Here is a 21,967-nt window from a genome sequence, read left to right as displayed (position 1 = left end):
AAGGTCGTTGTACTTGTATAGCGGGATCTTAGACTATTAACGTTTTACATAAATTATTGACTTGGCCATCGCACTAAATAATTTAATTTACACGTGTTTTCATGCGATGGCCAAGTCAATATATTTATGTAAAACGTTAACCCTTATTCAAATGCGAGCTGGTATGCATTTTTTTTACAAAGTTGAAGTGGATTTTGGGTAATTGTGGGTCACTTATTTCATATTTTTGATCAAAATTTATAAAAAAATAGGGGAAGGGGTAGTTTTTTGGGTGGTAAATAATTTACCATTATCCATTCATGACTACAAATTATTCAATGTTGGTGGTAAAATAGTTACCATTGTCCGTTTTGGTTTATTTTTGGTTCTTGACTAGTGACTTCCTCTTGGTTCTACCTATATTTTATTAAATATTTTGGGAATGAAATAAATTTATTGTTTTTATAAAAAAAATATTTATTAATATTAATTATTATGCTTACAATTATTATGCTCACCTTGAGTCTGAAACTAACAATTCACTAATTACGTAACGCCGAAACGTTACGTAAATTGATATCAAAATAACTTAAAATTTCTCCAAATATTTATTTAGTTTTATTTGTGCACATACAAAAAACAACAGTTTTTTTTATATATCATCAAACTTTTGTCAAGACGGGATTGGACAATGGTAAACTATTTACCACTTCTTTAAAATGTCTAAATTATACGAATCAATTGCAGACGCTGCCTATAAGTGAGATTATACAATAAATGTTATAGTTTAGGAATTTTAATAGAAAAAACCCTTATCAGAATTTTCGTTGAACAAAGTTTCAAAAATACCAAAAACGCGCGCTAAAAACTCGAAATTTTTCACACCAAAACCGTTTGGTTGACTTTGACATTACCTGACAGTGACAAATGACGTTGAAAAGTTGTAAGATGGCATAGATAAGTAAAAAAATATATTTAAAAATATAAATAAGTGAACACGATATCTTTAAATATTACCATATCGAAAATTAGGATCCTTTTTTAAAAGTAAACAAAGTGGTAATATTCTACCTTTATATGAATAAGGGTTAAAGATTTCCTGGGCTGGACTTGGTATTACATGGATCTCACAACTTTTTACCGTAGAACAACTGAGTTGCGAGACTTGGTTTTTTTGACAAGTATTGTTTTTGATGGGATCTCATTTCTTTTTGTATTTTGTAGACAGCAGTTATGTATCTAGAAAACTGGACCGAAATTTAAAAATTTTACTCGACTTGGCGGTTGCACTACCGTGCCCCCAAATATTTTAGTTTTTCCTTGATTCATACACCAAACACTATACTTATATTCCAAAGGACATTGTCAGAAACCGCCTTAGATTCCTGGGCACAGCAGTAAAGTATCAAAATTAATCTCTTACTTTTTGAATACTTAAATATTAATTAGATTGTAACGGACACTTGAGGATTAAAAAATGAAATAATAAAAGTATTTTATATGTATTCCATAATACTATGACGACATCCGGACATTTTAGGGCGTGGCCTGCTCCATATCCTATGAAGTTCCATAATTTGTGTCGATAAAATCTATGTAAAATCGGCACAAGGCAATGCCGTACTTCATTGTTAGGAATCCATGTAATAGTGATGTTGACTGCGGTCATCATAGACAATAAGATACCGATCTTGTAAATAAAATAAATCGTCCAAATTGCTACAGTATGACTAGATTTTAATTAAAAGTTAAAAATATATTGCACGATACTACAAGAAGCTATCTAATGTGTCCAACTGGTCGAAGGTCATGAATAAAATAAAAAGAATTGTGATCATAACACTGATATAGACAATGACAACAATATGGGATCATCTTTAATATATCTGTTACAGTTTCAAAATTCGATGAAAAATCCAATGCCGCTTAAAGTGAGAGAAATGTCTAAAGTTCTAATAGAATTGAAAGTTTTATTCGCTCAAAATGCTTATAACAATAATTGGTAATACATTTCAAATATTAAGTACCTTTATAATGTATCGATAGAACCAAAATGATATCCTCTCAGCTTGGAAAGGGAAAACCCAGGATTGGGGGAGCGCTCCAGGCAATTTTTAGAACATTTCATAGGTGGTAGTAAATAATATTTATTTTATTATTAAAATTGAATATTTTGATATTGATAAAATTGAATATATCTTTCGATTCAAATACCGAATATTTTTCAATCGATAATAATTATCGAGAATTGTTAATAATATTCAATTAAAAGTTGTTCAATCCCTAGTCATGCATAGACTAAGACGGTAACCATGGAGATAGTTAGTTTGGTAAGTCACGTGTTAAATGTCAAGAGTGGAAAGTAAACATAGGATTCATGTTATTTATTTACGTGCAAAATGTAAGTAAGTAAATCATAAAAGTGGAACGCCGAGCTATTTCCAAAACCCGTCCAATATTATAATACAATTTGGCTGCGACAACTACAATACAGAACATCTCCCAAATCGATGTGCATAAAATAATATAATACAATACTAGTAAGTAAGAGGTTATGATAACAATATTGCTATCAATAAGTTTATAGAATTGGTCCGCCAGGAATAATTGTTCTTACATAAAGATTTGTGTCATTTAGAACCTAGAAAGTATTATTTCGGCACTGTTGATCTAACGGCGAACAATGTATGGAGAACGAACATTGTCCTTTGAAGCTTCTAGGTCTGCTAGAAGTGCCTTAGAATTTTGATGATCGGTGAGTCAGTCAGTCAGTGAGTGACAAAATTAATAATTCTTAAACTACTGGTTCAAATTGAATGAAATTTTAAATATACCGTGTCTTTACAATGCCTGCATAGCTAATGAAAATTCAGCCTTCTAGTTTTATCCACAACGAAGTTACAGGCGGTCGAAAATGGCCTGAATTGCTTCGAGAAAAGGATGGTACGGCCGTGCCGCTTTTTTGCTCGACAGATGCGTAATAATAATGATTTATATAAGTATGCAGACATCGATTGTAATTACCTATGATTTATAATATTTCTACGCCAACAAAATACGGCAGAATATGTAGAACTTTGTCATTTTAAGAACTGTTGTAACCATATTCTTTGAAATAAACTATTCTATTCTATTCTATTCATAATGGTGGCTTAAGATCTGGACACCCGCGAATTACATGTTGAATATTTTCGTTCGCGAAAACTGCCACGATTAAAATTAATTTAGATGAAGTTAATAAAAAAATTGGATACGGTTTACAAAGTCATCCTGTAGGCAATCAGCTGTCAAATATTACAGCAAAAATAATATTAAAATGGAAGAAAGTGAACAGTAAAATAACCGTTTTCAAATAATAATTTTAATCAGTCGCAACTTAAACATAATAGAAGGCAAATTACAATATATGTAACTGCTTTCACTCTTTGAGACGAGTTATTGCGCCCGCGGCAGACGGAGACCCCGGGTCTGTGTTGGGACTGAAACAATAGAAAATGTTTTTTTTTAGTCATGCCCTTCAAATTCAAATAGTTTATTCAGTACATTCAGTCTTTGACCAGTGTGTGTTGTCAGTGATGGTATACGGAGCTGAGACGTGTTCGCTTACTATAGCCTAGGCCTCATAAGGCTCAAGGTCACCCAAAGGGCGATGGAGCGTGCTATGCTCGGAGTTTCCCTGCGTGATCGAAACAGAAATAAGGAGATCCGTAGGAGAACCAGAGTGACTGACATAGCCCGCAGAATCGCTAAAATCAAGTGGCCGTGGGCGGGGCACATAGCTCGTAGAGCTGATAGCCGCTGGGGCAGGAAAGTTCTTGAGTGGCGACCAGGAGCCGGAAGACGTAGCGTGGGCAGGCCTCCCACTAGGTGGACCGACGATCTTGTGAAGGTCGCGGGAGGTGCCTGGATGCCAGCGGCGCAGGATCGGTCTTCGTGGAAATCCTTGGGCGAGGCCTTTGTCCAGCAGTGGACGTCTTTCAGCTGAAACGAACGATTCAGTACATAGGAGGAGTAGTCACTGTAATCGGGCAGTATTGTCTAACTACAACGAACCGTCCCATCAGTGACATTGCCAGGGGGCGCCACCGTCAATATCGGATCGCTAGTTCCGATTTTTGCCATGTTGGAAACTAAGTATTGTTGAACGATGGTGGCTCTGGCGCTCCTTTGTCAATGAGTTTGGCGGCACAGTTCAGCGTAGTTCATCTATTTATAATATTAGTATAGAAGTACATATTGATAGTATAGATACTGAAATGTATCAGATAGACCAGGAGTTGTTCTAGGATAAAAGTTTGGTCGAATCGGGCCTTAATAAATAAATAGATACATACTCTGAATCTAATATTTCTTTGTCCGGTTTCTCAATGTCTTTGGATCTTAACGGCGAAGGTTTTGGGCTTGCAGTCGGTTGTCCTTGGTCGATGCGCTTTCTCTTGGCCAGCGGTTGGGAGTCGCTATCCGACGCAGAGCCGGCCGACTCGGCGGACTGACGACGCGACGAGGCGATGTCGGTTGACAGTGACACCGGGGAACTCGTATCGGGTGGTTCTGACTTTATTTCTTGTTCTGGTACGACCTGAAATAAAGAGTACAGAGACGTAAGAGTAAAGTTTTTCACTTTCGAAGGTGGATTTTACATTAAAATTTGATTAACATTCAAAGGTATGTAAAATATGAGTTTTCTATAACATCGCTACGTTGAAAGTAAATCAGAGCACTTATTAAAATCCACAAATAGCTGAACTATTGTCTCAACAATGGCTGCGTTTGACCAAAAATTGCGCTTGTTAGAAATTGTTAACAAAATGGCGATTGCCATGGCAACCGCCGAAACTTTAGCATGTTTTCGGCGAGGATGTTTGCTAAGGCAGGACCGTTCATTTGTGGAAAACCTTGGGGGAGGCCTTTGTCCAGCAGTGGACGTCATTCATTTGGCTGAAATGAACGAACGAACGTTTGCTAACTTCAAAAGCGACGTTTACGCAGTGACAGCACTTTCTGAGATTTCGTGATGAGTGAGTCACCTTTCGCTTTTATAGACATCCTACTAATATTATAATGCGAAAGTTTGGATGTCTAGATGTCTGGATAGATGTTTGTAACTCTTTCACGCAAAAACTACTGAACAGATTTTGATGAAACTTTACAGTATTATTCTTTATAACGCAGAATATAACGTGACAAACTAAAGTTCACGCGGGTGAAGCCGCGGGCAAAAGCTAGTAGATAGATATTGAATACCTGTGATCCTCGAGCAGCGCCCGCGCCCGGCGCGAACAGTTCGTCGTACTCAGCACTTTCGAGGAGCGGGTCTTGTTCCTCCACGTCGATTTCCAGCTTTATCTCCGTTTTCACTCTGGCAACACATAAGTTCAATGAGGGCTACCGCTGGAACTCACCAGTTATGAACTTACTCAACTGTGGCGAACGCACATGTTATAGTCTGGTCCGTGAGCACGTAGAATTTTGTCCAATGACCCCAAGCTACCCATCCTTATCGCTCGCGAGTAATTATATTGCTGTTGCGACTGTGCGACTGGCACCAGCAATGAGTGTGCGATAGCAACATAATTACGCGCGAGCGATATGGATGGGTAGCTTGGGGTCATTGAACAACATTCTACGTGCTCATGGACCAGACTTTAGTGACAGGTCACTCGCTGGTGGCTAAGACTGGCGCTAACTGGTGAGCACTGAAGTTATGGGAAGTCAATTGCATTTTCACTTTGCAATAGTAGGAGCTACTGTAAAGTAAGGTCCTGTCACTGGCTGATAGTTATTAGACAGAGTAGCGCCAATTAGCACTGGTTAGAGCATTGGTTCCCAAACTTATTTGAGACGCGCCCCCTTTTAACCATCCAAAAAATTCCGCGCCCCCCTCCTCCAGTCAAGATGATTTATTGATCGTATCGAGCAGTCTGGAATGCATTCTCAGCGGTCGCAGGTTTTTGATACTTAAGTACACAGATGGCCCGCGCCCCCCACTTTGGGAACCAATGGGTTAGAGGAAACCTATTGCATTTTCACTATAAAAGTAGGAACAAACAAACCACACAAACAATCACAAACCGATCTTGTCGCGACAAGGAAAAATTTTCGTGCTTTTAAGCTATTTTGTGAAAAATATTATTGGCAGGTAGTTGCTAATTGCTCATAAGATAGGCCCCCTTAATTGATTTATTTATTGTCCGTGGTGCATAATCTTTTCTTACAGGTTTTAAACCTTTGTTTGTCACCTTAATTTCGAACTCCTATGTTCTTCTGATTAATTTCGTTGCGGGTCCAATGACAGTTTAACTTTCCCCCGGGACAAACTTGACCTTCATTGGTTGGCTTTTTGTGGCGGTCAAGCTGTAGATCCTGGCTACACAGGAGTTGCAGTGGTGGGAACGAGAGGTGGGAATAGTTCCGTTTATAAAAGTAGGAACTACTCTATAGGTTCTTGTCACTCGCCAGTGTCGCCGACGAGTGAGTGATTTCATGTTGAATATGTATATGAAAATAATTATTCACTGCTGGCTACGTTTGCCTCTAAATCTAGGCGAATATTATAATGAGCGTCTTATTGCGCTATTTCTTCTCAGAACTGGCTCACTTATAAAAGGCTAGTTTCCTAAAAAAAATTTTTAAGTCCGTCATGTTTAATATCAAAAAATATTGGACACCTATATTTTTATTTGTCAATCTAACAAATAATTACATAGTTATGGTGCGTTGAAGTTCCGCGCGACGTCACAAAGTGCGGCCCTTTTATGCACTCATTGACGTCACGGGCCTCTTCTTATGAACTTTGGCGCGCTTTATCTCTTTAAATTTTCATAAGTTAACTGAGGGACTAATTAAAACTCTTGCTTTTTGACCCAGGAAACATCCCTATTGTCTAAAATTGGTGGATAGGGTAAAGTACCTAATATGGGACGTGTAAAAGCGCCTTTTAAAATCCTAATTATTAGTTAATAATAGTAGTCGGCCGTTTGGTGTAGTGGTTCAGAACGGACTACTATGCCGAGAGGTCCCGGGTTCGATTCCCGGCCGGGCAGAAATTGAAATGATGAATTTTAATTTCTGTGACGGGTCTGGGTGTGACTATGTATAATATTTATGTATTTAAAAAAAAAAAGTATATAAGTAGTATATCCGTTAAGCTAGCACCCATAACACAAGCATTAAGTTGCTTACTTTGGGGCTAGCTGGCGCTGTGTGAAATTGTCCAAAGATTTATTTATTTATTTATTTAATAGTGTTTTAAGTAACTTACTCAAATTCCTCTTCGTTGTCGGCGTCGCTTCCTTCCCTGTTGTCCGAGCGCGTGTCCGGGGCGCGGACGAAGCCGGACGACTGTAACGCATCCCGGATTTTGCCGAGCACCAGATTCAAATCGTTCTGGAAACAAAAACCAGTTGGGTATGTTATGGAATGAAGCTTCTAATACCTAAGATATTGATTAAAAAATATTGCATCAGTATATTATTTAATTTTATTGATAAAGATTCGCCAACAACATAAGGTAGGTATAATATTGTTGTTAATATAATGCATATTAAATTAATATGCATTATATGAACAACAATATTATACCTACCTTTCTTTACTTGATGCTCTAATGCATTCTTTTAATTAATATTATTTTGTTTAGTTTAGTGTTTTCTTACTTTTCTTATCTTTTATTTTTTTTTTCAAAATCATCCAGTTATCATAAAAAATATCGCGCGCCGCCAAAAAATAGCAAAATTCGTCACAATAGCGCTGCGCATGCTCAGCTCCATTGATTCTTTTAAAACAGTGGTTCTTAAAAATCATGAGGGACCATTTTACCAAATTTCTGTCTTGTTAGGGACCACCTCATAATCATAATCGGTCAAAAGTAAACCAGTTTGACTGCAAAAATCAGTTAAAAGTGGTTTTGACTAAGGCGTGCAAGTGTACTTCGTGGACCACTTGGAATGCCTCCAGGGACCACCAGTGGTCCGCGGACCACTGCTTTAAAAGTATTCAGTTATGTTAATGAGTAATAACATTTTCAGTTACCCAAACTGCTTATCATTTTGTCTAACATTTACCTGTGCGCTTCCACTCGGCGCGCGCAGCACGAAGTGTTTCGCGTGCAGGCCGCGCGCGTCGCACGTGCCACACGCGCGCACGTTGCATTGCACGCATACGAACACGAACCTGCACGAAATACTCTGGTAGAAAGTAGAAGAAATCTACGTAGGGTAAACTTCCCAATCATTGGACATAACACGCTATGAACGTAATTTAAATGAAAAAACTTCTTATTGGGTCTGGTGAAATTGAAAAAGATTGCGATAGGGTCAAAATTGGGGATTTTTAAGTTTTTTTTTGTTTAGATGGTCATTCATCACTCTATCATCTCCTTAACTTTGGCACGCTCTTTTTGGGACACCTGTATGATGCTACCTCCTAGCTAATACAAAAATAGTGATCTCTCACCCTGTTATTGATTTCTTGCACAGACTGCACGGCGTTTTAGGTACTGAGTGAACAGCGCCTGTAAAAAATATGAACTTAATTGGCAAACATGAGTCAGAAGAACACTAAATGATATTTTGTCGATTTGAACATTTTTTTTATTATTATAATATGTAGGTAACGCCATCTAGCGATTCTGTTACGCGAGGCTTGTACGTACCAATGTATGATCGGTAGCAATCTATCCAAGATTAAGATACGTACTTCCAAGAAATTTACCTTTAGATTTGCGACTGGAGTCATATAAGAGGTCATCTGAAATAACATAAAAGACACATAAAATAATCTTAAACTTTCAATCCTTCATATATTGAAGGTGTTAAATGTTAATACATAATTATATTACTAATATTGCCAGTTTTTACAATATAATATTGTAAAAACTGGTAAAAATCACAAGTAACTCATGACTTTTTTCATACATACTTTGTCAGTTTATAACTTTCTATACCTACCCCACTGATTTTGACATGAAAAACTAACTACTGATACCCTATTATTATTATTATTAGTTCCAATCGATTATTATGGTTTGGTTTATTGGTTGGTGGCCATTGGATTTTTCAAAAAAATCTAAATGATAATTAAGAAGGTAGATAAGATAACTTTATGTAGGTCAGCCAGCGCATTACATTTTTTTTCTTAATGATAAATCCTGAAACTTACCACATTAAAAAACAGAGCAGGTTGAAAATTCAAACGCATGAAAAATTATTATCTACTTTATTAAAATAATAAAAATATGAAAATCAATCTATTTTCGATTTATCGCACGCCAAGCCACTGTCGTCACTGTCTTATTATAACCTATGATAAATTAATACTGTTCGTTCAGCGTACGATTATGTTTTTTATGCACTTTACATTGGCGCGGTTGCATTTAACTGCATATTCTGTAGAGGATCACAGGAGCCGAGCGGATTTTGTTTTTTCGGAGCTTGTATGACGTTGTCTTTTCGCCGAACCGTCGTAGTAGGAAGTTTTTTCTTCTTTTTCGTCTGTGTTTTGGCCAAGGCAAACGCTCTCGCTTCAGAGTACGTCCCGATCGCAGTCAAAACTTTTTCTAATCTCTTTATTAGTGATAAATTACTACCCGTATTTTCTTGAGACATTATATTGGTCACTCTACTGAATTGGTTATTCAGACTCATAACATGGGTTTTTATTTTTCTCGCTTGCTCTTCCTTTTGTGCGGGTGTTTTCTCTCTTTCTTCTTTGATAAAAACTAAAGGTGTGTTGTTTATCTGTTCAGTGTTGCCGGTTAATAACTGCTGCTGCAATTCTGAAAAACATCAAGGTATTCAATGAGAAAAGTAATAGAGATCTTAGCAAAGTCCTACTCAGTCATAAGACTAGACTGTGTTACATTCGTTAAGGTTGTCAATTTACTAAAGTAGGACTTATTATTCCTAGATATTTTAAAATAATAATAGGGGCTCATTGTCCCTTGTTTCTATGTAAATTAGGGATATAGCCGAGGATCGGATTTAAAATCGAGTGGAAAGACATAGTTACTACAACATAAAATCATACTTACTACGGTTGTATTCTTTTATCCTTCTCCTGACGGTGTAAACTGATATCTGAAGCAATAAAACAATGAATTAGTCATCTCAAAAAGTAGGTGAACTCTGTGAGAAGTTTGTGAGGGATTTTACAAAGACTTTAAAGACACTTATTCCTACATTAAATCAATTCAAATTGAATGACAAGATTATGTAATAAAAAACGCTGCCTATGTACGATCAGCTTCAGATCGAACAAATTAGATTTTTTAGACAAGGTCACTTATAGGATCGGTCGGCAGCCTTGTCGCACTCTCTTGCTTTTGGGAATGTATTACTAAATAATAATAAGAAGCTAATTGTACAGACAACAGCAAATGAAGCTAAACCCTGAGTCTCTTATGAAGTTTGTAATAGGGGCGAATTTGTAACAAAAATGTATAGTCTAATGTGCTGTTGTCTGTACATCAAAAACACGATGACGCTGTGCTTTAATAGCACTGACTGACTGAGATTAGGGTCGGCTATTATGAGCTGCCACTATATCCGCGTCCTGCGGCGCCGTCGTGACTCTCTTATACAGCTTGCGGCGGTGAGCAGTGGTGTTTCCACATTCCTCCCACCTCTAAGTTCTCCAAGAGACATAAAAGGGATGGAGAAGAAGCTAATTTGTTCGTAAAAAGACTCACATTGAACTTCTGCGACGTTGCTTTAGTGCTCAGATTGGGGTCGGCTATGTGAGCTGCCACTATATCCGCGTCCTGCGGCGCCGTCGTGACTCTTTTATACAGCTTGCGGCGGTGCGCAGTAGTGTCTCCACACTCCTCCCATCGCTTCAACCAGAAGTGTATCGTCTGCCGCTGGAACATAGCCGACTGTCTAGTGCGGGCTCATGGGCTCGTCAAATGGACGCGGTTCCGGAGCGTCCAGTCCTAACGGAACAGCAAATTCATAGGCTTTCTGAGACGACGATAATAAAAAAAAAAATCTGCAGTATTAAATGTAAATTCTTAATTGTATTGAATTGAAGTCGTTTAAGACTGAAGGCCAGAGATGGCTAGATTTTAGATCAGAATAAATCATTGGTATTATGTACCTATACAATATTTTTTGCTAAGTCAAAAAATACTTAATGCAAATTATTAAGAGAGTGACATTCTTAGGTATCGTTTAATGGGTTAAGAAACTTTAGTCTATTGATGGCAATTAAAAAATATCGAGTAAAAGTAAGAAAGAAGTTAAAATCTTGCTAACGATTGTAAAAGCGATCGGTGAGTGTATTTAAAATAAATCGCCTTGCATTAAAGTGCTTATTTGTGTTTTATTGATAAAATAGAACCAAACGTCATTCGTAAGCAAAAGATATTGCTTAGATTTAATTTTCTAATAAGACTGTAGCCAAAAAAATTTTAACTTAACCATTTGGAAAGTGCCAAAAAAATGTAAACAAACTGTTTTTATGCTAAAAAAACGTTGTTGCAACTTATTTTACTACAAATTATACTAAAAATTATAATATTCGTACTGATACGCGTCGGCCGATATGACCCTGTTGTGTCAGACTTTACGAGCCGCCATCATAGGCGACTTAACATGGCTCGATATGACCGACGCGAGATGGCTCATCAAGTTATTTTTCAAAAAGTATTTGTTTACATTTTTTGTCAAAATGTAATGTGTTTTTATTGAAACTGTAACTGTAGTGCATTTTAACATCTATGTAGCACGAAATAAAAGCGTTTTTAAAGGAAAAAAGGGTCAAACAAAAAGATTTTTACTTACCGATATTCCAGTGATTCGCCCTATTTCAGCGACATTATGGCCATGCAGCTTCAAGAGGATTATTCGCTCTCTATCATTTGGCGATAATTGCGGTGCCATTTTTGTTTATTTTCACATTCTTTCACTACGAAACTTCTTGTATTATCACAACCACAGAAAAAAAAAGCGAAATAACATTTCACGTTCGTCCTTCATCGACTATGGCCGTCGCGCCGTTTCGTCACTCGGAGGAGCTCGGCGGAACTCGGCGCGGTTCGGTTTACGCTCGTGTTAAGCTCGCTGCTCATCGTTTGTAAATAACAAGAGCGAGCGAGAAAGAGAGTATGCAAACGCGTAACCATAGCGACGAAAGTCGGCAGTAAATGAAATGAATGAAACAAAAACATCTTAGGATAGGAATGAAATTGATTTTTTTTTCGTAGACGCGAAAATGATCCAACGTAGGCTGACCATCATAATATTGTCATCATGTTTCCCATTTTTTGGTATTATTAAAGAAGAGAAGGCCTAAGATGCATAGGCTATGAGTATAAATAAAATAAAATATTAAAACATTTTTTTAAAAGTTTGCTTACCTTCACTTCCACCATCATCCCCAGAATGATCTGAGTCTGCAAAGAAATGAAAAGAATAACTAATTTTACAATAAAAAATGAATCCATTATTTAATTTTATATGCACTGCTGCCACTAGTGGTGTTATTCAATTATTATTTTAGAGATTAATAATGTTAAATCCAGTGACATTGCTGATATTTCACTATGAAATTGTGGTGACTAACATCAAACTAGTATAGATATTTATGTAGTTAAAAACAGTTTCGCATGGGTACATTAAAAACAGTTGTGGGGATCACCGGTGAGCCCTAAGAAAGTTTTTATTGTATCTAGTTTCTCCGCATTTAAAGACTTAATCATACCTTCTGCCGAAGAGTTTTCTTCCCGTCTCAATCGACTCAGCATGTTCAACATTAAAATGTCACCGATTTCAGAGTCGTCCGAATCACTCATATCCATAACTAATCCCAAAAGATTGTCTTCTGACATTTATGTAAATACCTTCAACTCTTATCAGGGAATAGGCTAGTTTCCACTAACATTCGAGTTTGTACTGATTAATAATGATATGGAGATACAAAAATCAACATTATTTACAATACAAAATAAAGATTATTAAAATTTTCAGAAAAGAAATTCAACAAAATTTGGTAAACAATAAGAACGCGTGACGTCACGCCGTGGCAAACACCCTCGTGTTCTGTAACTACTGCGGTGATTGATTTTTAATATTGTTTTATTGGAGGGATTTGTGAAGCATGTAAACAAGTGTTCTAACCCTGAAAACTTAATTCCACATTCTTACAAGCATCTTATGGAGATGACTCTTAGTAAGTTACTAACATAATATGTTATTATACATACTTGTTACAGATTTTTTTTCATCCAGAGAGGAACCAGGTATACTAATTTCTATAGTCTGTTTCTTAACGGGTGGCCGTTCTGTACATCTGCGTTTCTTTCCCTCTTCTCGACATTCAAATTTACTTGGCAAACAACCTGGTTTCATGTGTACTTGTGTTACTGTTCCCATAATATGATACTGCATGTAATTAGCCATATCGTTGGGCAACTAGAAAAGTAATAGAACTTTTATTATAACGAGCAACAGTAAAATATACGTACAAGATTTGCAATCGTAAAGCCAATAAATTCTTACTGTATTTACGTTTATAGTGAGGAATAAATATATGTGGCTTAGGTATCTATTTTTATTTATTTTTTATTTAGATACGTTAGGTACTTACGTCAAAGTGATCTTCACAAAAATACATTCTAGAAACTGTAGATAAACTAGAAGCATCTTCTCTCTTCGCCAATTTTAGCCACTTTTTCCGCATTTTTGGATTACTTGGTGAGCGGATAAATAATTTGGTGGGGGTGTTTATACTTGTGCTCCTACAGTGGGGCACTATACAGTGTTTGTAATATGAAGAGTTCATTTTTAATTATAAGAAAATAGAAAACAAGCAAATGTCCTACACACTAGGTACACATCAAATCCTCGCGAAACAGTTACGTTTTAGGAGTTTTTCTTTATTCTACCACCCATAAATAGGTCACATTGACATGTGTCAAAACGGGCTTCTATGTCGGTAAACTTGTTTGCCACGGCGTGATGTCATTACGTTATATTATTAAACACTTGTATGTATGTTGTGCGATTTAACGGGTTTGTTATTGTGAACATAACCTCCATTCAAGTTATGATAATAAACCACACACTTAAACGTTTCCAATCCTAAAATTAAAGTGGTTATGTTAGTTGTTACCAGCTATTGAATAGTATGTGCACATGAGTAAAGAAACGGAATAGAAACAAAGCTTCTAAATACAGTCCATTCAGCTTATGAAAGTGATTATGAATTTATTTATGACCTTAATAGAGAAAAAGTAATATTTATGACACTTATGACAGTTCTATTTAGTGAGGCGCTTCTTTTAAACCTAATCGATTTTTTTTTAGAATCGAGAATATTTTCTTAAGAAATCTAATCGACTTTTTATTTGTTTGATTTTTAATTTTATCTACGAAAATCAAAATTATATATACGAATTTCAATTATCTGGATATGGAATAAACGTTGTTACACAATATATCACAAAGAATTAAATATTATGCATTTTATTCTATAAAAACAACAAATAACAATAACAAACAACTCGTGGAGAAATCGCATAAAACACAACTGACCATACAAGGCAAACGCACACGTACTGACTGACCTTTGACCTGCCTGAGAGAATAATTGTGATTCGATGGTGAGATGACCACCATACCGATTATTGATTGGTTGCGATTGTTCATGTCCATCCCTATGAGCAAAAGTTCCGATTAACGTATTATCAATGATATTACAGAACTATAGATATGTTATGTTCATAGAAATTACGATTTTAATCCATAAAGTTAATATTCCTTCGGAATAGAGCAACAATCACGAGCTGTCAAACGAAACCAAAAATGAGATGTCATATGTGTGTGTAAAAATAAATATGTGTGCATGTCAGTGATGTATGTATGTCGTTACTTTTCACATGAATATCGATATCGATTAAATATTAATTAACACCTAACAGTAATAATATAAATAGAATAGGATGGAATGGGATTGTAGGTATATGGGAATTGGGAGAGTGGCCAAAGAAAATAAAAAAAAACTCAGAAGATTAAAATTATTCAACTTATTTATTTGGAAGAATGAGAGTTACAAACATCAAGACATCCATACAAACTTTCGCATTTATAATATTAGTAGGAGTAAAACAATAATTAAAAAATGATAATTCTGACGATAACGTAAGAAAATAGGATTCTAACGATGTAATAATCGTTGTTGGCCGTATAGTGTAGTGGTTTGAAACGGACTACTATTCCGGAGGTAGCGGGTTCGATTCCCGCACAGTACAAACATCTGTGTGCATAAACATATTTATTATTATATTTAGTATGTAATATTTAGTTTAGTTTATTAACTAACAGGTAATTACAAAATAATACTTTTCTATATTCACATACAAACGCCATTTATGTACCTACATAATCAGCAGTGACTGTGATAAACAGCGCAGAAAATATATTTATCGATTGTGGTACAACCCTAGTGTAAAACGAAAATTATTTCATTACACAAAATATTCATAAATTCTGGATTATGAGCATGAAATCTTTGCTTACAACTTAAATTAATGTTTAAAGAACATAATTATCACACTTAGTGCTTAAAATTCTAAGCGCATTCACAAAAATAAAGCTAAAGTTTGGAGGTGTCGATTTCAATAAATTTACCTGTGAAATGAATATTTTGCAGGATTATTCCTTTGGTGTACATCACAATCAAGGACGGAACAGGTCACCATTATATAAGAAAACAAATTTTCCAAAAATAAACAGGATTTTACGATATTTTTATAAAAAACTATAATTTAAAATTTTCTTTGTGCCTCTATGTGTCACTGCCTGTCAAATCTTTTGCAAAAATGGTTCTATTGACGTGACGATGATAGCATCACACATCTCTTTTTATCACACAGGGTTGCAGATAGTGACATCTCGCTCGCTCATTCTTTGTTGCTCTATTCCGAAGGAATATTAACTTTATGTTTTAATCCGTGCCGAGCTATTCCAAATTGCACACATTGACAAATGTAACTGATAAGTGAAACAAAAGATACGAAATAGCACGCAAATGAAAGAGATAGCTATAGTTTTAACGATTCTGCACTAACTAATCTATGTCGCAGCGCACGCATCCTTATCGCTCTAACGTCAAAACAAGATCGCTTTCTCTTTCTTAACTTGAACATGGCGCATGGCGTCTTGATTGTTTGCATAAATAATTGAAAATATAAATACTAAATAATTTTGCATAATCACATGTGGTAAGAGATCCCTTGTATTTTGTTTACTTTAGAGTCATAATTGGTACACTTTCGAAACACACACGATGGCATTTTTTATTTATTTTGGTAAGAACACAGGAACTTACGGTGTGGTATGCACGCGATTGCGCACGACGCAGGCCACACGAAGACTAAACACAAGACGTCCCAATTGGGACGTATTTGAGTATTCACAGCGCGAGCGCCTATAACATATCTGCTTTTGTTTTTATATAATATCATTGCGTATTATGCAATTCATGTAATATTTTTTCACAAATTTTAATAATTAATAAACTAATAAGTGTTTGGAATTCTTGTTTAGGTTAATTGATAAAGATTATTAATTGTTATTTTGGAAGGATGAAAGCACAAAAAAGTGATAGATTTTTACACCTCAATATTTTTATTCTTAGGAAGTTGGATTCATGAAACGAAATGTTTCAACTGTCTAAAATCTAAATCACCACCTATTTTGGTAGGGTTGGCACAATGAGGATCATTTCGATTTTAAGCTGTGAATGCAGATTTATAGGGCTAAGAAATCCTTAATACACAGTCCAAAAATTTTTGTTCTACGACAAAAATTGACGAAGTTATGGCCAAATTACTAAAAAAGTTCACTGACCGCCCGGCGCGGGGACGATGACGTCATTATATCCGATCCGAACGCTGCCGGCGTACTGCGTGGATAGAAAATATTTTTTTCTAGCCAAACTATCAGTTTTAGAGAAAAACTTGTAATGACATTTATTCATCAGAATAAAGTAAGCTATCGATAGGTAATTTTTAAAAATAGAAATTGTGAAAAATAACGCAAAAAATCCATACGCTCATACGGTTCAATGGAACGCAGAGACGCGATTGGGGTCTCCGCGGTGGTATATTTGGCGATTTATTCAAATAAAGTGTTCATAAGTGTTGTTAGAGTCATATCTTCTTCCAAGTAAAATATAAAAATGTATAAGTATTAATTTATTTTACTTCTAACAATAAGGTATAGCTGAGGCAGATACTCTGCCTAGGCTCTAAGACATTGCTATGAAGATCATTTCGATGTACACGCAATACCTACCTGTTATTTAGTTTTTCTGAGTTAAACCTACGTACCTACCTATCTATTCGCCGTTCCCATGGGCGGGCCAGCTGCTGCAGGAACGGACAGCTGCTCCCTCCTGGAAATCAATTAAATCTTAGCCTAGAAGCTGGGTATGACTCCCCCTCGGCCAGAAGCTGAGTATTACATACCCCCCCCCCCCCAGGCCAGAAACTGGGTATGACTTGACTTCCCCCTCTCCCCAGGCCAGAAGCTGGGTAAGGCTAGCCCCTCCCCCCAGCCCATAGAAACTGGTTATGACTTGACCCCCCCCCCCCGCCCTCCCCCAGGCCAGAAGCTGGGTAAGGCTAGTCCCTTCCCCCAGTCCATAAGCATAAGCTAGGTATGACTCCCCCTCGGCCAGAAGCTGGGTATGACTTACCCCCCCCCCCCCCCCCCCAGGTCAGAAACTGGGTATGACTTGCTTCTCCCCCCCTCCCACCAAGCCCAGAAGCTGGGTAAGGCTTGCCCCTCCCCCCAGGCTATAAGCTGGGTATGACTTATCCCCCCCCCCCCCTCCAGGCCAGAAACTGGGTATTATTAGCATCATATTATGTATTATTATGTTCAATACAAACAATCATTAAGTTACACTCACCCCAACCGCGTCTCCGCATTGCATCGAATCCTATGAAAATGTGGTTTTTGGACATAGCGATACTTATTTTTCACAATTTTTATTTTTTTAAATTACTGGTCGATAGGTTACTTTATTTTGATGAATAAATGTTATTAAAAGTTTTTTTCTAAAACTGATAGTTTAGCTGGAAAAAAATATTTTCCATCCCAATAGTACGCCGGCTGCGCTCGATTCGGATATAGTGACGTCACGCGGCCCTGCGTACGTTGACTTTTAGCGGCAAAAACGGTCTATGTTTATTACTTAATATCTTCGTAAGTAATGGTCCGATTTGGATAATTCAAAAAGATATATATTTCTTATGTCTTAAAGATTAACGTAGATACTAGTTTTATGGAATTTTCTACAACAGTACTGATCCTCATTGAATAAATTAAAAATATGTATAATAAATGTTCTTTTTTTTCGCATTTTTTACTAAAATATGTTATTTTTTTACAAATTACCTAGTCAAAAAATTTTTTTTTATTACTTTTGGTTTTTAATAATTTGTTGTGTCTTTTAATCGAATGATAAATTCTAAATCTAATATAGATTTTTCAAATAATCCAATGGGAAACACTCACGTCATGGCATATGAAATGTACAATCTTGCAAACGTGCTAATATGTCATTACCAATTTAACAATTTGTACATGAAGATCAAAATATTCGCGAAATTTTTGCTCAAACAATTCAACAAATGCAATAAAATTGTCAGGAGGTATTATCAAAAAACCTGATTTCACACTACCTTCATTAAAGTCCTTATCATGGCAAAAAAAAGAATCTGAAAGTGCCAGTTTCCTTTTTCTCGGAGTGTCCGCTGAAAAGTGAAGTGCTGTTTGCGTCGATCTAGTTTCAAATGCAGGTATAACTTGAATGTCCTGATTTAGTAATTTAGTCGCACATTGGCTCGAACTCGAATAAGCACCGTCATTTGACGGCAAGTTGAGTTTTGGAAACGCATTGTCATGTAAATATTTCACAGTTCTGTTTTTAGAAAGCTTAATACAGGTTCTTTCGAAGTGATCCTCACAGATTCTGTATTGTTGTCGTGTTTTATCATCCATAAGCTTTGTTAGGAGATCTTCCCGCCCGACAGCCTTTAACCACTCATGTCGTCTGAAATATTAATAAAACATAATGTTGACGAACGTATTTTTGTTGATTATGACCCTATTTAAATCCCTTTAATATTATTAAATTCAATCAGTAATAAAAATGATTGAAATAAAATCGATTAAATTTACCGATTATTGTCTATGACTTACAGGTTACAACACTGATGTGTCAGAGATAACACATAATTTTAAACGTCAAGTCAATTTGACAAGTCTCACAAATTTTCATCGTCCACGTATTTTGCTAAAATAATTTGTTTCAAAGATTGATTTCGAACTTGTATAGTCGTGAGAATAAAGTTGGTTTCATGGGCTTGTGAAATAATGTGTATGATATTAAAAACACGTAAGTGATTATGGTGTAATTGTGTATTAAAGTGTTTGTTTACAGTTCTGCTGGATTCTAAAAAATCAAGGTTAATAATGAGTAATGAATGAGTAGTTTTGATTATAGAGTAGTATACCTTTCAGATTGAAAGGTATACATTATAAAATTATAAATACAGGGTGTAAAAAAACCTATCACGAAGACTGAAACTACGCCTTCTGTACACCCAACCAAGTAATATTACAAAATATTATTGGTGGGAAATATTTTTTATTTTTATGATTAAAAAAAATACAATATTCCGCAGCCCGCAATGTACAGCGGCTGCCGTCCGATCACTATAACGCCGTTAAGTGCAAAAACCACTTTCGGAGAAAAACGAGTTTAAAGATCACGAATTAAAAAAAATTCGCTGTTTCAAAAGTAAAAGAGTAATTTGTAATTGAAATATATCATTTTAAAGGTATTTTTAAGAGCTACAATTGACACAAACTCTCACGACGCTACATATTATAGATTTTGAAATATTTTAATTTATACATTTTAACTCAGTATTATTGAAATAATATCTCAAAATATACACAACTAAAACGCCGGTATGGCTACCTTAACGGCGTTTAAGTTTTGGATCTTGAATAACTTTGATACATTTGTAAAATGAGTTTCTAACTAATAATTCTACTAAACTTTAATGCCGTTAAATAGTTTAACGACGTTTTAGCTCGGTAAAACTATTATTTTTTAACGTGAAAATACTTGCCTTAAATGCAGCTAATGTTAGCTAACGTCATTTAAGTCTAGTATTAACACATAAATTACGAAACTATTGGTATGCCTGTTTGATTCGTTTTGATTACAAGACTAAAATGCAGTTAAAAACAAAACTTTTCACCATAACGGCATTTAAGCTAAGTACTAGCTACTTAATAGTTCAGGAAATAAAGAAAATTGCATTTATGTCAAAAATTACAAAACCTGTTTTAGTGTTGAAAATTTATATTGATTTTAAAAAAATCAAGTCTTTACTTTTTTTAGCATTCGTTGATATCAATCATACGTTTTATTATGATATTTTTTTAAATTTACCACTTTAAAAAAGTAGATACTCATAAAAGACAACACAAAATAAAATCTTTACATTTTCATTATTTGAGATTAACCCATTATAGACTGAGTTTTCTTGAAGTGTCAGATTTTTGTTCTTTTGAAATATGTTCTTAATTATGGTCTACATAATTCTATACAAGCATTAAAAAAAATATCCGACCTGTAATTTAGAAAAAATATGCTGGTACCATATGGTACTGCTAGCCTCTTACCGTGTCACTCGGTTAAAACATAACTTTATCATGGACTTTATAAAAATAGGGTAAATTATATATTTTATTTTTATTATAACGTCGGCTGATTGCAAGAAGTCATTAACTACAAAAAGTCATTAAGTGTCCATACTAGCATGGCGATATTGGCCGCGACTTCTACTATATTATGCAAAAATCGCTCAATGGATATCTGCCGTACTTTGGAAGATTTATTTTTGTAAAACTTGATAAATCCAGTTTCGTCAATTTTTATAGCATTAAAATAATTATTGTCCATTAATGATTTTGTGTCGTAACATAGTCGATACACACTTTGTTTTGACTAACTGCCAGAACTTAATAAAGATTTATAATGACTTTTTGTGTAAAAAACTTTGGAACCAAATAGTGATAAAATCTGAGTCATGTCTACAAACTGTTTTCGAGAGTCATCACGAACCGTCTCGCGAGTAGGTTCGATGTATTCCAGTCTCCCGAACAAGCCGGATTCCGAAAAGGTTATAGTACCATAGACCACATCCATACGCTGCGACAGGTTATACAGAAGACTGAGGAGTATAACTTGCCACTATGCTTGGCGTTCGTGGACTATGAGAAGGCCTTCGATTCGATTGAGACTTGGGCAGTGTTACAATCTCTCCAGCGGCGGTGCCGTATTGACTATCGGTATATCGAGGTGCTGAAGTGCTTGTACAAAAACGCCACCATGTCGGTCCGAGTACAGGAGCAGAGCACGAAGGCGATTCCACTGCAGCGAGGCGTTAGGCAGGGAGATGTTATATCTCCGAAACTGTTCACCGCTGCATTGGAAGACGCTTTTAAACTCCTGGAATGGAAAGGATTCGGCATAAACATTAATGGCGAGTACATCACTCGCCTTCGGTTTGCCGACGATATTGTGGTCATGGCAGAATCGTTGGAAGATCTTGGCACAATGCTCGAAGACCTTAATCGAGTTTCCCAACAGGTAGGCCTGAGGATGAACATGGACAAAACGAAGCTTAACTCGAATGTCCATGTTGCGCCCTACCCAGTTTCAGTAGGGAGCTCAACTCTCGAGATTGTTGACAAGTATGTCTACCTCGGACAAACGATCCAGCTAAGTAGGTCCAATTTTGAGAATCCAACTCGGCTAGGCAGCATTCGGGAAACTACGTAACATCTTTTCGTCCAAAATACCGCAGTGCCTGAAGACGAAAGTCTACAACCAACCAATTTACCAGTGATAACTTATGGCTCATATAGGCCTTATACAGAAGCTGAAAGTTGCACAGCGTGCT

General features: G+C 36.1%; 2 protein-coding genes and 1 long non-coding RNA gene across 12 annotated transcripts in view; all 3 read right to left on the bottom strand.

Moving 5' to 3' along the window:
• Positions 1-3,324: 3,324 nt before the first annotated feature.
• Positions 3,325-21,967, bottom strand: part of LOC135084284 (uncharacterized) — a 38,196-nt gene continuing 19,553 nt past the window's right edge. The window contains exons 1-10 of one of the 9 annotated variants that reach the window (XM_063979082.1): positions 18,668-18,728; positions 14,543-14,632; positions 12,335-12,370; positions 8,692-8,727; positions 8,434-8,491; positions 8,043-8,151; positions 7,241-7,365; positions 5,224-5,338; positions 4,314-4,558; positions 3,325-3,458 (exon numbers count right to left, since the gene is read on the bottom strand). In XM_063979082.1, coding sequence (XP_063835152.1) covers positions 3,398-3,458; positions 4,314-4,558; positions 5,224-5,338; positions 7,241-7,365; positions 8,043-8,151; positions 8,434-8,491; positions 8,692-8,727; positions 12,335-12,370; positions 14,543-14,630 — 873 coding nt within the window. In that variant the 5' untranslated portion in view covers positions 14,631-14,632; positions 18,668-18,728 and the 3' untranslated portion in view covers positions 3,325-3,397. The other 8 variants (XM_063979075.1, XM_063979077.1, XM_063979079.1 and 5 more) reach the window with 8 other exon arrangements.
• On the bottom strand, positions 9,181-12,102 carry LOC135084275 (uncharacterized). Of its 2 annotated transcripts, none has more exons than XM_063979066.1 (4): positions 11,760-12,102; positions 10,667-10,909; positions 10,010-10,055; positions 9,181-9,754 (listed from the first exon to the last, which is right to left on the bottom strand). In XM_063979066.1, exons 2-4 carry the CDS (start codon positions 10,844-10,846, stop codon positions 9,333-9,335), a joined length of 648 nt encoding a protein of 215 aa, XP_063835136.1. In that variant the 5' UTR covers positions 10,847-10,909; positions 11,760-12,102; the 3' UTR covers positions 9,181-9,332. The 2 variants fall into 2 exon arrangements, with proteins under 2 accessions (XP_063835136.1, XP_063835135.1); XM_063979065.1 differs by having other exon boundaries at positions 10,667-10,837; positions 11,760-12,096.
• LOC135084143 (uncharacterized) lies at positions 14,987-15,914 on the bottom strand. Its single transcript, XR_010259765.1, has 2 exons — positions 15,606-15,914; positions 14,987-15,231 (listed from the first exon to the last, which is right to left on the bottom strand). It is a non-coding gene; the product is annotated as an uncharacterized LOC135084143 (long non-coding RNA).

The sequence above is a fragment of the Ostrinia nubilalis genome, chromosome 25 (genome assembly GCF_963855985.1).
Source record: "Ostrinia nubilalis chromosome 25, ilOstNubi1.1, whole genome shotgun sequence".
In the NCBI taxonomy this organism is placed as follows: Eukaryota; Metazoa; Arthropoda; class Insecta; order Lepidoptera; family Crambidae; genus Ostrinia; species Ostrinia nubilalis.
The sequence above is the reverse complement of the archived record's forward strand: the minus strand, read 5'-3'. Positions and strand labels throughout refer to the sequence as shown.

What these genes read in the sequence shown, in the direction of transcription:
- LOC135084275 (XM_063979065.1), bottom strand. Translation starts at nt 11,858, where the DNA reads ATGGCACCGCAATTATCGCCAAATGATAGAGAGCGAATAATCCTCTTG. An exon ending in GGCGAATCACTGGAATATCG is followed by an intron (nt 10,838 to 11,759) that starts GTAAGTAAAAAT and finishes GCTATGTTCCAG; the next exon opens with CGGCAGACGATACACTTCTG. An exon ending in GATAAAAGAATACAACCGTA is followed by an intron (nt 9,755 to 10,009) that starts GTAAGTATGATT and finishes GATGTTTTTCAG; the next exon opens with AATTGCAGCAGCAGTTATTA.